Below are 17318 nucleotides of genomic sequence, written 5' to 3' on the forward strand. Positions count from 1 at the left end.
TAAAAAATTATCGGATAATTGGTTAGAACAAGAAGTGGTTTGTAAGTCTGATGTTTCAAACAATTACTTCTATCAGGTGGACACAAGGGTCAGAATGTGGGATAAGTTATATTTCTTTCTATCAGATTGACACAAGGGTCAGGATGTGGGGTAAGTTACCTTATTTCTATCAGATGGGCTTGTGGGTCAGGATGTGGGATAAGTTGAAGGACAATTTGTCTTGTTTAGTTTACTTGTAGATTTTAACACTAAAAATATATAATAATTAGATACTGTGAGTATGAGGGCCAGTTACGCAAGTCTTGTGTTTGTAAAGAATATTTGTTCGATAAAGTTTGTGTTTGTTTTGAACGACGGTATTTCCTTCTGTCTGTAAAAATAATTTGCTCACTCAGATAGAGTAATGAAACACTTGAGACTGTAGGCGATACGAAGTTCGGAAACGTCAGAAAGAGGGTGCTCTCTGATCTGCGGGTTAGGGTGGTAGCTCTTACAGAATTTAACAAAAACTGGCATTTTTAGATCGACAGAAAGCTGCTTAAAGAACTACGAATTATGATAATACCACTCTTGAGTGGACAAGAAATTATTAGAGATTGTAAATCAGTCTGCCATTTAGGATATTCCACAAGATTGTCGCATGAATTAACAAGAGGTTTGATTGATAATCCAAATTGTTTGTCTTTCTGTTATTCTCCATAATGTTCTGCCCGTGTTATACATCCTAGTCAGTATATTAGGATTAACCTCAGCGAAACTTTGAAAACTTGTTTATTTCAAAGGGTCATTCCTTTCATGTCTTTGCCACGATGTTTGATAAACCTCGCAGTGTATTATCACATGAGCTTTAAATAAAGTGGAGGGTGCCTAGACTTTTTCCCACACTGTAGTAAGTTTTAATTTACAGAGCTGAAACATTGTCCCCCCTTTCATTCTTTCTTTCTTCTAGACAGTGTTTACATTCAGCTAACACAATAAAGTGTTCAACAGTACATAAATTCTGTATCGTTTATCCCTACACAACACCCGAAAGGTTTAGGTGAAAACTACAATAGAGGATACTGGTGTGGATACTTTAGATTCAGAGGATTTGCTTTTTCCGGAGGGGGTGGCCAAATGGTTGACGATTGATTGTTTCTGAATTTCGCGCAAAGTTACTTGAGGGCTATCTGCGCTAGCCGCCCCTAATTTAGCAGTGTAAGACTAGAGGGAAAGCAGCTTGTAATTACCACCCACCGCCAACTCTTGGAGTACTCTTTTACCAATAATAGTGGGATTGACTGCCACATTATAATGCCCCCACAGCTGAAAGAGTGAGCATGTTTGGTGTGACGGGGATTTGAACCTGCGACCCTCGGATTACGAGTCCATAACCATGCCGGGCCGTTGTTGATGAGCCTGACTGTGGATCTTGGATCCACAGTTTTTTCCTCATTACCACTCACACACAGAAAAAACCCAGTCAAATCCAGATATTTTTTACTAGAGTAGCCCATGAGTTGGCACCGGGTGGTTGTTGTTGTTTTGAATTAAGCACAGAGCTACACAATTGGATATTTGTGCTTTGCCCATGACGAGTATTGAAACCCGGTTTATAGCGCTAGGTGATATTGACTTGTATCTATCATTAAAAGATTAGGAACGGCTAACGCAGACATCCCTCGAGGAACTTTGCGCGAAATTAAAAAAATAATAATATTATTATTGCAATGAACATCTTTTGGGCATATATGTAAATTTAAACATTTATAATTGAATTAAGTAGAGTAGAATTTTCAGTTGCTTGAAAGCAATTCTCATCACATAAATAATTGTTATGGTTTCACACACACACACACAACTAGCCAATTAAATACTTGTTTATCAAATGAGAGAGTGTGCTCTGCTATAATGAAAAACAGCAGTCAGTTGTCATTTGTTAACAAAGAAACTCAACAAACAATTTAGTTAATGTTGATAACATTTTTTTTCGGCTTTTGAGTGCTGTTGGCAAAGTATAATTTAGATTGATTAATACTTAGATTTATCACTCAGACCTTTTGGAAAGGGGTTGTAGGCATATTTTTTAACTGTTTTAAATAAAACAGTAAATGTTCCATGTATCAGATATTGACCTTTTATTACATTACGTCTCATCAGATGTAGGTGGCACTACATAAGAGTTTTTTGAGGGAGTTGAAAGACAACAAACAGTTGATCCAGTTTCGTTCTGGTCAGTATATCAGTTGGCAGAATATCAGTATCGTTTATACTTTTATTAGACACCACTTATTGGTGAGGGTCAGTAGTCTGATGATTATATTTACGTAACCCATGGTATCTTAGTTGTAAACTCCCCAATTTTCTGTTCCTCAAGGATCCTCATGACGTTCATCATCTTGGTTCAGGATCCAAGTGTTAAACTTACTTTCATTGTAGACATCTTGGAACAATAAATGCAAATACATAAAACAAAATATGTCGGAGTTGTTTGGAAGAGAATATTTTGCATATTCTAAGCCTCTCTCCGCCCTTGTGAATCTTATTGCAACCCCATATGGGTTTCTAACCCCAGTTTTGAACCTTATAGGTTAAATGGAATTTTTCAGTTTTGATTTCTGGGCAGGTTTTCTTACAATGGTATCACAATTATTCATCCGTAAAGCCACCTGGTGGCTCAGCTGTAACATTGAATGCTTACAATGGTAAGAATTCAGTTTTAATGATCGTAGTGGGCATAAAATAATTAGCTCATTGTGTAACTTTGCCCTTAAAAAACAAAAAAATACAAGATATCTGAAAAGTCTAGAATCTTAAATGATTTTCTAAATTTCACATTCGTGACTGATTATGATACTGTCAAAATATTAGAAGGTCTATTTAATTCTTCTGTTAGTCTAAACTTGTTTGAAATTACGAGGACATCACGTAGAACACATTCTATAAAATTCTTTGAAGTGCCCATGCTTACATACCTTTCAGACACTGTATTTCCATAAAAGGAAATTGGATGTTATACTATATTACTAAAATAGTTATTTTTGAATTTCACACATAGCTATACAAGGCTATCTGCACTACCCTTCCCTAATTTAGTAATGTGAAGACTAGAGAGAAGGCAGCTAGTCATCACCACTCACCTCCAACTCTTGGACTATTTTACCAACGAATAGTGGAATTGATCGTAACTTTATAACTCCCCCCATGACTGAAAGGGTGATCATGTTTGGTGTGACGAGGATTCGAACCCGTGGTCTTCAGATTACGAGTAAAACGCCCTAACCACCTGGCCATGCTGGGCTATTGCTGCAATAGAAACAGTGTAAGCATAAAAACAACTGTTGATGGGATGGCATCTGTACATCAATAGATTATTTCACATCGACTGAACAAACTTACGCACAGGAGGAATGACAATTGTTGATTTTTAGTGAAGGACCTTTTGTTTATGTAGGCACACACCCACACACATAGATGCTGTTCAACAACAGCAAACAATTGTAAAATCGCAACTATGCATGCTAAGGAACACATCACACTTTGAGGATATGAAACCATATTATACATTTGTCACCATTACTGCCCTTATTATTTATTTCCTTGATAATGGGCTTATAACAGATTCATACTTGATCCAGATAGTCTGTTGAAGGGTAGATAAGAACAAAGTGGATGAAAACAGAAGTGTTTAAGTCTTTTGGAAGTGAGATGGTTTATATATTTGAGTCTATTGGAGTGGATATAAAAGGAATGAATTGAAAGTCTATACAAAGTTTTGACTGTTTTCAAAACTGTGTGTGTGTATATATATATATATATATATATATGTATGTATACACACACATAGCACGTGTATCCTAACTTGAAGGACAGTCAGTAACATGTGAGATACTCTGTTTAATGGGCAGTCTTCAGAGAACTTGGAGGTGTAAACATTTAATGATACCTGTATAGAAACTGAGTATTGAAACTACTTCTGGTGATCAACTAGATGTAGTGTCACAAGGTTAATTATTAATTTTGTTTTTCTGACTTTGTAATTTTTTTGCCCCCCAACACTTGTAGTAATTATTGAATAGCAAAGTAAAAAAATGTATTAGTATTTAAGAATTATAAGCATGCAGAATGATTTAACATAGTTTTTAATTTCAAAATTAATTAGATATGCAGTTTCATTAATTTTTTGAATGGCAAATTGCATACAAGCAGAGTTGCAATACTGGAAACTATGTTTTAATACACATGGTGGGCAGACTACAGATAGACCATTGTGTAGCTTTGTGCTTAACTACAAACAAGCAAAACAAGCTCTGCCCTTGGTGAAAGTCCAAAAGATCCAGTGAAAGTTTACAAGTAAAAAGAAACTTTTGGTTTTTAAATGAGCTTTCTTTTTGAAGCTCTTGTAACACATTTTAAATGTCTTATGTTAAAAGTTTTTCAGGTTATTTTGAGGGGTCTGTACTCTCTTATCTTTTTTAATCTTGAAAATACAGAAAACACAAACAAACTGGCTAATAATGAGCAATATTTGTGCATGAATATTGAGTAGTTTTCATTCTTCCAGAAAATTGTTGTGAGACAGGGGGAAGTGGATTGGAGGTCAAGAAACTTGACAGAACTGGCAAAGCAGTTGTGGTACTTCTTGTTCAAAGCAGCCCATTTCACAGTAGAGAAGTGGTCTAGATTTCTACTGTCTGAAGTTGGTGCATTTAATGCATTAAGTGTAATAAGAGACTTGAATTTTGCTTATATGGAAAACTATTCTATATGAAAAATAAAGGAATATCCTGTAAAATGTATTTAATTATGAAATACTTCTCTAATTCAGCCTTAAGTACTTATTCTAGCCCCAATATAAACCAAAAGTTAAATGTTGCAAATTAGGAAAGAGCAAGAAAACTCAAACAGTAGCAATATATTTATTATCCTCATTGTAAGTGGATATTTTATTACACTATAGTTTGGTTAACATGGGAAACAAGCTAAAATTCTCAAAATTTTAGTTACAACTTTTGATTTGTATAATTTTCTATGTTGTGGGTTTTGTTCAAACTCAACTAATTACGATAAGCTACCATAGTGCAGATGTTGAAGTTATTGTATAATATATTTGTTTATTTTTAATATGTGGGAAAGATTGATATGATGGCAGGACAAACAGAAAGGTTTACTTTGTTAGTTATTGCATCAGTATGGCTTGATATGTATAGCACATACCTGAAGAAAGCCTGTATTAAAACACAAGCTGTAAGTTAAGTTTTGAGTTTCAGTGAAACATTCCTGAATAAACTGGAAACCATAACTTTGAGTGTTCATTCAAATAAGAAGATAAAAAACAAAGAAACTAGATTTTCTGTTATAAGGTAGTTTAGTTTTAAAATAAGTTTGAATTATCCAGTGGTAAGTTAACAAAAATTTGTTTAACTAATTACAGTTTCAAGAATTATCATGAGAAAATAAAAAGATAAATGTTTATTCAATTGAAAGATTATAAATTATTAATGTTTTAAGTGCATTTTTGTTTGAAAAAAATTATCCATTTACTATTTTTGTAATATAAAAACAGTTTCTTGGAATTTTGTGATATAGTGTTCTTAACTCTTCTGCTAATTATTCTTTATTATTCACTTACAAGTTTATGTGAACAGTACCACAAATCTGAGTGTTAAGTTACATGATGTGCTTGATGCATCATGTGGGCAACAGCACTGTGGCCCAGTCAGCATTTTATTGTGGCTTGTTTCTTGGGTGTTGCAGAGAGAACACAAAATTCATTGAGAAATTTACAGGAAAAGTTGAATGTTTAGATTTAGCAAGAGAAGACGCATTTGTATGCAAAAATCAAACAAAAATATTTTCTGTACACGTTAAAAGTGTTAAATATTTTAGTTATGATATGTTGAAATGAAGCAGTGAAAGCATCAAGTAAAAACAGCCTGGATGTTGGAAGTATGGTGGAATATGTATTTGTATTTTCCTATCTAAGAATGTTTTTATGTATCACTTCAAAAAAGATAGTTGAGTTACTTTAGAAGGAATGAAAAACTGAAACTGATAGTAATGATAGTTTTACATAGCTTCAGTCTTAAGCTGTTGGTTAATTGACACTTCTTTTTAAAATATGAATGTGTGCTGATGAAAGCCAAATGTTAACCTAGTATAATGTTTTTACTTATATTTTAATCAGTATATATTTACCTTGTCAATATTTTAATTCTATAATTAAAGTATAATTTTTTCTCGTATTTCTGTGGAGACCTCAAACATCTATGTCAGGGGTTCCCAACCGGTGGGTCGTGACCCGAGGGGGTCGCAAAGCCTTGGCAGGGGAGTCGCTTAGCCTTGTTAGAAGTAGTTTGGGATAACATTAATTTTATTTCATCAATTACATTTTCATGTCGCGAGTGCCAAAAGGTTGGGAACCCCTGATCTATGTGATAGTTTCCTTTCATTGAAAAGATTGTGTGTGTGATTACAGTTAACTGGTCATCATGTTAATGACAAACCAACTGAAATAAGAACATTTTACTCTTCCACAAAGTAAGCTATGAATGAGTTTGTTTTGCTGTTTTTCACGGACATCTTGCTTTTTTTTTTTATGAACAGAAACTAGATATTCAGCAAGTTCATTGTGTGACTAGAGGCTGAAAGATTGTTAATTTTGCATATAACTTCTAGTACTTTACATGTAAACCTCTCATAAAAGTATCTTAAAAACATTGAAGGTAATTAATAATGTAATCATTCATGTATACAAATACATAAATAATTTAACATTTTTTGAAAGCTTTCTTGTTAATAGGGGTTGTTGTTAGTCAGTAATCTAGGGATGAAGAACTTATCTGAGTGAACAAAGTTCTTTGTAACATAAAAACATAAGGGAGGAGCAAACACATGCACTCTGAGTTTAGAAGATTAACTTAGATTAGGATTAATAAAAAAGTTGAATTTAAATTGTAATGTGTACCTTGATGTGGCAAAATTTCCTTATACATTGCTAATTTCAGTGGAATTTGAACACTGAAATAGGGCATTTAGTACAAAAATGACAGCAGAAGTATTTTCAAGGGTGTTTTATTCTATTATTATTTTAGGCATAAATACTCAGAATTTTATGATTGTTTGAAAATTGCAATTTTGGCTACATTTTTAAAAGCTCTCCCTTTTCTTGGCAGTTTTTCTCTTTCTTTTCTTGTTCCTCTGATCTTTATTTCATGAAATTAATGACAATATTTTTCCTGAAACAAAAAATGGGAAAAATCCAAATCTTGTTGCAATGTTGGTAGAATATGGTAGCATTTCATTAGGTTTGGGGTAACTCCAGATTTATCTTTGTTTCGTTATGAGAGAATTGGTATACAAAAGCTTGGCCTTTTTTTTTTCTTTTTTTTTGCAGCTTAAATAGCCCCATGGAATTGAAAACAAATCTGTACTCTGTACATATGCATTATGTATTAAGAAATATGGAACTCCTATCATTCTTGGGATTGTTAATATATGTGCCATTATTATTGTATATAATATCCTTAATTTGTTCTATGTATATGCATGTATGTCTAAATCAGTTTATTGTTATGAGAAATTATGAGATATAGATTTTTAACTGCATTAAAAAGTTGAAAATGTTACATAATTATAAAAGAACATTGATATGGTTCAGTTTTTTTTTGTTTAGTGGAATATGATTTTCAGATCTTTCTTGAATTTCAACCCTATGTATAAGGGTGGAATCAAAGTGCACATGCCATGATCTCTTACAGTGCCATTCAACATGGCATTAGGTATTTGATCTCAGAATTATCAGTGGTTGGTTTGTTGTTTTTTTCCTGCAAAGTTGATTCAGTGACAGTTCATGGTAGAGAAAATAGACACCAGATACAATATACAGGAATACTAAAAAATTGTAAGCATGCATTTTGGAGGTTCTAGAGGCTATGCAAATATAATATGCAAACTGTAAGATTGACAAAAGTATTTTGTGTCCTATGGAAAACACCTTGCACTCTGACTTGTCGAGTCAGACAGACGTCTTCACAGATGTAATTTTAGTACAGATATTTTAGTAACACTGTTTTTTGTGTATAACAGACTTGTACATCTTACTAAAAGCTTTCCGCATTTTGTGAAGATACAACTACAAAGTTCACAGTTATAGTCTTCATTCCTTGTCCAGAATAGGGATGATCCAGTGGACTGACACCTTGTACATTTTCTGAGCTGGATACAGTAGATTTGCTGTTGACTATAAATTATCTTAGGTTGTTTGTCTGTAAAGAAACTATAAAAACATTTGGGCAAAAAGAGATTTATAGCATTAAGTATTTTGAAAAGAGATATTCAATACATTTATTATTTTTCTTTCTTTATTGTAGGTGTAGTTCAGGAACATCCAAAGATTGGATCTGATGGAGAGAGTGAAGAGACTTCTGGAGCTTCTGATGAGGTGATCTCTCCTGCTGTGAGGCTTCGGCCCAGGAATCGTCGCATAAGTCGGGTAATTTGGTCTCTCTCACTATTTTATCACTGCTGAATTTGTTAGTGATAAGGAATTGGTAAAAAATAACATGTATAAAGTATAATTTTTAAAATTGAAGCATTTTTATGTATTAAGTGTGATAGTACTTAATTGTAACCACAAAGGTTACCTGTTTAAAGCCACCTTTAAAATGTCTGAATATTAACAATGACTTTTTCACAATATTGCTTGAGCAAAACTAAAGCTCACTGTACTTATAAAGCTGCCTAAATTGCTATATATGTGTTTATGGAGTGAACTGAAATGTCATTGTTTTTACAAATTTTCATCTAAGTCAGTCAGTAAGAGACTTTTGCAGACAATTGTGCAGAAAAACATTAAGATTCTTGTCACTCTAATTCTCTCACAGAATTCTTCAGTCTGAGGTCCCATTGATTCTTTTCTTGTAACAATATATATATATATATATAAAATGGATGATACACTACTATGGGCATATAGTTAGAGTTAAGGGTAGGTTGATAGATATTTTGATGAGTAATAAAATGAAAGCCATTATCCTTATTTTATATTTTCCTGTTTCAGTACATTTTGTAGCATTAAAACTATCTGTATTTCTATAGTTAGCTAGGTTATAAACATGTTGATCCATGCTTGTTTTGTTATTGTACTCATATGTGTATGTTGCTTGCTAATGAAAACAAAATTGTGTGAACTATATGAAGGTTTATTAGTGCAACAGAGAAATAAAAACTATATGAAGGTTTATTAGTGCAACAGAGAAATAAAAACTATATGAAGGTTTATTAGTGCAACAGAGAAATAAAAACTATACGAAGGTTTATTAGTGCAGCAGAGAAATAAAAACTATACGAAGGTTTATTAGTGCAGCAGAGAAATAAAAACTATACGAAGGTTTATTAGTGCAACAGAGAAATAAAAACTATACGAAGGTTTATTAGTGCAGCAGAGAAATAAAAACTATCTGAAGGTTTATTAGTGCAGCAGAGAAATAAAAACTATCTGAAGGTTTATTAGTGCAGCAGAGAAATAAAAACTATACGAAGGTTTATTAGTGCAGCAGAGAAATAAAAACTATACGAAGGTTTATTAGTGCAACAGAGAAATAAAAACTATAGGAAGGTTTATTAGTGCAACAGAGAAATAAAAACTATACGAAGGTTTATTAGTGCAACAGAGAAATAAAAACTATACGAAGGTTTATTAGTGCAACAGAGAAATAAAAACTATCTGAAGGTTTATTAGTGCAACAGAGAAATAAAAACTATAATGAAGGTTTATTAGTGCAACAGAGAAATAAAAAACTATCTGAAGGTTTATTAGTGCAACAGAGAAATAAATACTATCTGAAGGTTTATTAGTGCAACAGAGAAATAAATACTATCTGAAGGTTTATTAGTGCAACAGAGAAATAAAAACTATCTGAAGGTTTATTAGTGCAACAGAGAAATAAAACTATACGAAGGTTTATTAGTGCAACAGAGAAATAAAAAACTATCTGAAGGTTTATTAGTGCAACAGAGAAATAAAAAACTATCTGAAGGTTTATTAGTGCAACAGAGAAATAAAAACTATCTGAAGGTTTATTAGTGCAGCAGAGAAATAAAAACTATCTGAAGGTTTATTAGTGCAGCAGAGAAATAAAAAATTATATGAAGGTTTATTAGTGCAGCAGAGAAATAAAACTATCTGAAGGTTTATTAGTGCAGCAGAGAAATAAAAAACGATCTGAAGGTTTATTAGTGCAGCAGAGAAATAAAAACTATCTGAAGGTTTATTAGTGCAGCAGAGAAATAAAAACTATCTGAAGGTTTATTAGTGCAGCAGAGAAATAAAAACTATCTGAAGGTTTATTAGTGCAGCAGAGAAATAAAAACTATCTGAAGGTTTATTAGTGCAACAGAGAAATAAAAACTATCTGAAGGTTTATTAGTGCAACAGAGAAATAAAAACTATCTGAAGGTTTATTAGTGCAACAGAGAAATAAATACTATCTGAAGGTTTATTAGTGCAACAGAGAAATAAATACTATACGAAGGTTTATTAGTGCAACAGAGAAATAAATACTATACGAAGGTTTATTAGTGCAACAGAGAAATAAATACTATACGAAGGTTTATTAGTGCAACAGAGAAATAAAAACTATACGAAGGTTTATTAGTGCAACAGAGAAATAAAAACTATACGAAGGTTTATTAGTGCAACAGAGAAATAAAAACTATACGAAGGTTTATTAGTGCAACAGAGAAATAAAAACTATATGAAGGTTTATTAGTGCAACAGAGAAATAAAAACTATACGAAGGTTTATTAGTGCAACAGAGAAATAAAACTATCTGAAGGTTTATTAGTGCAACAGAGAAATAAAACTATCTGAAGGTTTATTAGTGCAACAGAGAAATAAAAACTATACGAAGGTTTATTAGTGCAACGGAGAAATAAAAACTATACGAAGGTTTATTAGTGCAACGGAGAAATAAAAACTATATGAAGGTTTATTAGTGCAACAGAGAAATAAAAAAACTATATAATGGTTTATTAATTATCACTGCTATAAACTAGGATTCTTCAGATTATTTTTGAGAACAGAGAATTGACATATAAAATATCTTGAATGTGAGACCCCCCCAAGTTTCATTACTACACTGTTTATTGGAGTGATCCACCCCTTTAATTACTACACTGTTTATTGGAGTTACCCTGCTTTGTTAAAGGATATTCTACACACAGATAGTAACATCAATCTGATTGTCACTTAGAAAGCAGCAAGATTTCTGTGTGCATTACAAGAGAACAAATTTTTGTATTATGTACTGATTGCAATAGATTGAGACATAACCACCCAAATAAAAGTGTGGTTTGCAAGAAGAATAAAAACAAAAGATATGATCCTTGATAAGTGGAGTGTAGGATGTGTAATATAGAAGCTTTCACTTGGGTTTGTTTTATGTTAAGTCGTAAAATTTTTGGAAAATAAAAATATATACAAAGAGAATATTTTGAGTGTTATTTTGTTATTAATTTTTTTCTTGTAGCTTCTTAAATATGATGAAATTTAAAGGTAATGTTTTTCCAGAGGACTGTAATATTAAGCATGACTAATTACCTTTGGAAATCTGTGAAATGTTAGCAGGAAATATTGTTTCACAGATGTGGAGGTGTATTGTGTTTAGTTGTACTGTAAGGTATTTTTGGCCCTTGTAATTTTTATATATGATCATATATAAGGAGGATTTGCAGCAGAACACTGGTCAAGGTGTTTTTTAGTTCTCTTGCTCTTTCACAATTCTGCAATCATATATTTATAGGATGCTTGTAATTATAATACTTTGTTGTTAGAGAAAGTGTATTTTTATAGAATATAACTATTCATATGTAGAAATACACACTTTCTTGTACGTACTTTTGTAAGTGTTTTGTTTCTACTTTTAATATTTGATGACACTAGGAGTGGTCTGTGGTGGTTTTTGTCAAGTCTTGTAATTGTTTCAAAATTCCAAGTAAGTTATATATAGCTGTCACAGTTTATAACATGACACAGAGAGAGTAAGGGGAACCTTGCTTCTTGTCACCCTGAAAAATACCATGTCCACATGCTTTAAGACGTGGTCCTTGGCTGTGCCAAGAAGAGTCATGTTACATTGTAGAGCTGAGTACTTAGAAACATAACATCACTTTGTTTTTTTATTCTGTCAACTATTCAAACGTTTTCTGACATTATCTGATTATTAGGTAGTTATTTTGTGTATTTTTGGCAGCTTAAAGATATTTATAAATTTATATATTTTATAGTATAATTATATATACTGTGATGATACTGCTATTAATCTTGTCAGTTTATACACAAAAATAGTTTTATTATTTCCCTGGAAATTTTGAAGGTTATTGTTTAATGGTGGGTTTGTTGAGCTATTAAGTGAGATTTGCGAGTTCTTGACTTTTGTTTTACTCAACTGTAGCAGGGGTAGATATTGAAAAATATTCCTCTTGTAGAAAAGTATTCTACATGGAATGTCCTTAGTAGCTGTGTTTTTTTTATTCAAAAGACCTGTTTTAGTTGTATGTTAAATATTATTGTGTTACAGTATGTTCACAGAATCATGATGTTTTTCATGCTTTATCAAGTTAGTTCATTTGAACCTACATTGAAAATTGCTCTACCACATAGAAGACAGACTTGAAAAACTGTTATAATACAAACACCTCAATAATAACTATTTCTTCACTGAAAAACTAGGTCATGTGTAGGACACTCTTGTGGTTCTGTATTTGGCAATCTTGATTGTCATTTGTTGTTGTCATAATTAAGACTGTGCTATAAAGAATCAGGAAAGTTAAATTAAAAATTATCTTTTCTCAGTTTTATCTCTTTTAAAAAAAGTATTTAATTAGTTTTCATGAAGATATTACTGTTTAATGTTTTACATCATTAAGTTTACTTTGTAAGTTTTCAGGGTGCCTGTAGTAACAAAGTAAACAAAAAAACCAAAAAACATGAATTGTATTTGATTACTTCAAGTAATATATTCCATTTATAATTATGTGACAGTGGATTTTAAGATTCTGGGTTTCCAAAATGTTTTACATTTGAATGTCTAATATCATTTTGAAAGATATGCTTTCAAACATTGTTTCTTTTAATCTATTATTGAACATATAATTTGTCAAAAACAAAAAGAGAAGAAGCAACAACAACACACTAAACACTTTAATTCAGGGAAATAAGTTTAGAAGTTGTTTCAAGATTAAAAAACAAGATCTTGAAAAACATAATAACAATTTAAGGTTTACGGCTAAGAAATTACAGTGTATTTTAGTTGTTTTTTAAAACAGTCTGTCTTAAGATGAATGTTGAGTGAAATTATCATTCTTAGTGTATAAATAATTATTTCAGTTTCTTTTTTGTAAAGCATATATTTTATGGGAAAAAGAAGCATCTTTAATGGTCTAAATAAAAATTATATTTTCTTCAGTGTAGAAAAGCAAACTTTCTTGAGTTATTTTCTACATTCTTTCCTATCTTTCTTTTAGCAAGACATAAATAAACGACTTTCCCTGCCTGCAGATCTTCGTCTTCCAGAGAGTTTTGTAGCCAAGCAGTCAACTAGCCCAAATATAGATGTCCCACTCAGTAGAACAGTGCGTAGACAGTCTCTTGTAAGTTACTCCATCTAACATTTATTATTCTGGTCTTTCACTCTCAGATATACCTAAAACTTAAACATCTCTTCTCTTCCATTTCTTTCAAACTTCAGTCAAAATGGATCACTTTTTTTTTCTTCTTTATAAGTTGATTATATTTAAAATTTTCTTGAGAAGAATTCTGTGTAACTTTTCTAACTTCACAGTGTAGTCTGTGAACTCCACTCTAATATTGTTGTTTAATTCTTGTGGTATATTTATATTTCTAACACATACAGTAACTGTGAAAGTGATTTGTGGCTTATTTCTATAAGGTTGCTAAACATGCACATTATAGTTACTTGTGTATTCCTATAAGGTTGCTAAACATGCACATTATAGTTACTTGTGTATCCCTATAAGGTTGCTAAACATGCACATTATAGTTACTTGTGTATCCCTATAAGGTTGCTAAACATGCACATTATAGTTACTTGTGTATCCCTATAAGGTTGCTAAACATGCACATTATAGTTACTTGTGTATCCCTATAAGGTTGCTAAACATGCACATTATAGTTACTTGTGTATCCCTATAAGGTTGCTAAACATGCACATTATAGTTACTTGTGTATCCCTATAAGGTTGCTAAACATGCACATTATAGTTACTTGTGTATCCCTATAAGGTTGCTCAACATGCACATTATAGTTACTTGTGTATCCCTATAAGGTTGCTAAACATGCACATTATAGTTACTTGTGTATCCCTATAAGGTTGCTAAACATGCACATTATAGTTACTTGTGTATTCCTATAAGGTTGCTAAACATGCACATTATAGTTACTTGTGTATCCCTATAAGGTTGCTAAACATGCACATTATAGTTACTTGTGTATCCCTATAAGGTTGCTAAACATGCACATTATAGTTACTTGTGTATCCCTATAAGGTTGCTAAACATGCACATTATAGTTACTTGTGTATCCTTCTATATTTTTCTGTATGTTGTCTTTCTTTAGCTCCTATTTCTTAGTCTACAGAACCACGTTCTTTGTATGTTTATCTAAAGATATTGTACAGAGCAATGTTCCTTGTATGTTTATCTAAAGATATTGTACAGAGCAATGTTCCTTGTATATGTATCTAATGGTACTTAGATCTATTTAGACTAAATTTAATATTCCATATTTTTAATAGACTGTTTGATCAAAAATCAGTGAACCACATCCATAGTTAGACCACGGTCACCACATTATTTTTGATGTTCATGATAAGGCATTGAATGGTTTCTCCATTGCCTTTTTATGGTCTCCATTTTTTCTGTTGAAAAATTTAAAGGCTATTGTAGTACAACCATTAGAGATAATTTCAACATTCTTCATGTTACCTATTTGATTTTTGTATTGAAAAAATAAGCATCTCATTTTCAAAGCTAATATATGGTGTGAATTCCCAGATTAATGTATCCAACATATAGAAAAATGAGGTCTTTCCTTTCCCACCTCTGATATATAATGTTGCTCAAGAATTGGGAGGGTAAGGGGAATTCTACTTTTAGGTGATCCTGGATATTATGAAGAGAATTTAGATTCACTTTTTCCAGTGCCTTCCCTTACTTTGTTAGCTTTTCATGAAGCCACATTGGATTAGCTGCTTCTGATTATTCTTCTTCAGTTGGTAAATCAAGTGAGTCAAAATCCCCAGTTGCTTTTCACTTTGCACCTTTCTTGATGGTGAGAAAGTCTAAGGATGAGCACATAGTTCTTCTCCATCCTTTGGTATTGTGGTTCATGTAAGGAGGTTTATTGTTCAGTTATCTGAGGGGACAGCTATGTCTTGTCAGAACAACATGCTTTAGTCTACTTGTGACAGGTGAAAGCATAATTAGATTTTTAGAGAATAAACACAGTCCTGAAAGTGTGGAGTTCCAGAACAGAACCTGTGGTCAGTGTGAACAAATCCCAATTTTCTGATTCATCTTACCCAAACTACTGGTTTGGAACAATTATCATCCCTACCATTTTGCCAGAGCCTCTCAGTGATCACCACATTAATTTGATAATAAGTTGGGATCATTGCTGGTATCTATCTTTAGTCAGTTATCAGCTTGTGTGCTTTCTTTAGTCTCTTGGCTAGTATTTGTTTGGGGTTTGTTGAACAGAGATGTATTGTCGGAGAATATTCATTTACTGCTACATTCCTTTGTTAGGTAAATAAAAAAATATAATTACAGAATTGAAAAAAACAACAAAAAACATTCATTTGCTGATGATGATAGTTTCACCACTCTTTGGGTACTACTGGTAATACTGAGGTTGGTAATAAATGAAGATTTTGTAATTGTCTTTGTTTTTTCCTTAAATTCTGTGATTATGGGATTTCACCCAGTGCCAATAGTTTCAAATATCAATTATATTTCTCATCTGTTATTAGTTTGTCTCAATTTAAGTTACTTTATCCTGGATATACTGAGATAAACTATATTATTAGCTTGGCCTTTTTTGGAAAACATTGGGTTACCATGAACAATATATTAAGTAACAATGTCTTTTCTTTTGTACTATTGCAATTCACAAGCACTTCTTGTAGGCTGGTTGACCTTTCATTTCTAAAATGATACTTTGGAAGATGTGAACATTATTAATGGTATGGATATAGTTTTGGCTACAAGAATTCTTCCATTGATTGATACAGTTCTTTTGTATTAGTCAAATTGTGCAGTGGACAGCCATTTTCAACACAGTTGTTTCATTAGACAATATGAATGTTTTTGATGTTTTGAAGACCTTGTCTACTGGTATTCTAGCTTGTCAGTTTTTAAACTTCTAAATTTGACCTAGTCTTCTACAGAAGTAAAATAATTTCTTCCTAACAACCCCTTCCTCACAGACTAGAAGGTGATAGTCCTTCTTTCCAAACTTTCAGTGACTTTGTTTTGTAAGTGGGGATTACAGGTTCTTCTTAAGCACCCTATCTTTGTCATCCCAAAACTAAACCTGTGCTCTAAACTCTCTTTAGATATTGGTCGATGACTTACCCCTAGTGAATCCAGTGACTATAAATTAATGTATGTCCTCATCAAGAAAATATCTTTGAGATTCTGTGGGTCATTTGATGTCAAATGAACCATCCAAGTCACTGCAAAATAACTTTTTATTTTTCTCTGGATGGGCAGTTGAAGACCAGTTGTAATTACTTGTATTTCTCAACTGAACAGAGTTATTCTTCTGTTAGTGCATAGTGAAGATGGAATAAGGTGTTAAAACTGTCTTTGGGTTATTCATATTCTGTATTATAAAAAAAAAACGACTTTCTTGTCTAAAAGTTCATGTACATACATATATACTGATGGCCAAAAGAACCACACTGAGGATCTGACATCTTTACAAAATTGCATACCTTTAACTCAGTTTGTTGTCATTCTAGAGTCCATTGCTAATCAACAAACCTATCGGGATACTATTCAGACTGTAAATAATATTTTATTTATACCCAACGAGCTACAGAGGTGAAACTTGCACTGTTGTATTTTCATTTTGTATCGTTGCTTTAATGTAGAACATGTTTTGTAATGATGAAAATTTCCTAAATTCTCTAATTGTTTTGTTTTTTCTACTTGCAGTCAGAGATTGGGTTTGGCAAGATGGAGACATACACTAAGCTAGATAAACTGGGAGAGGTAAGTTTGCTGAAAATTTTATCATTGTCTTTTTCAATGCA

The 17318-nt window shown here is 32.2% G+C and overlaps 2 protein-coding genes across 7 annotated transcripts in view; one reads left to right on the forward strand and one right to left on the reverse strand.

Annotated features, from left to right (window-relative positions):
- Window positions 1-17318, reverse strand: part of mRpS33 (mitochondrial ribosomal protein S33) — a 321652-nt gene that overhangs the window by 118958 nt on the left and 185376 nt on the right. The gene's annotated exons all lie outside the window — the stretch shown is intronic.
- The window catches only part of LOC143238367 (cyclin-dependent kinase 17-like), a 98276-nt gene that overhangs the window by 54923 nt on the left and 26035 nt on the right, over window positions 1-17318 (forward strand). For all 6 annotated transcript variants that reach the window (XM_076478520.1, XM_076478516.1, XM_076478517.1 and 3 more), the window contains 3 exons: window positions 8352-8473; window positions 13507-13632; window positions 17221-17277. In XM_076478520.1, the coding sequence (XP_076334635.1) occupies window positions 8352-8473; window positions 13507-13632; window positions 17221-17277 (305 nt within the window). The remainder of the gene's footprint in view (window positions 1-8351; window positions 8474-13506; window positions 13633-17220; window positions 17278-17318) is intronic.

This window comes from Tachypleus tridentatus, chromosome 13 (genome assembly GCF_004210375.1).
Source record: "Tachypleus tridentatus isolate NWPU-2018 chromosome 13, ASM421037v1, whole genome shotgun sequence".
NCBI classification, from domain to species: Eukaryota; Metazoa; Arthropoda; class Merostomata; order Xiphosura; family Limulidae; genus Tachypleus; species Tachypleus tridentatus.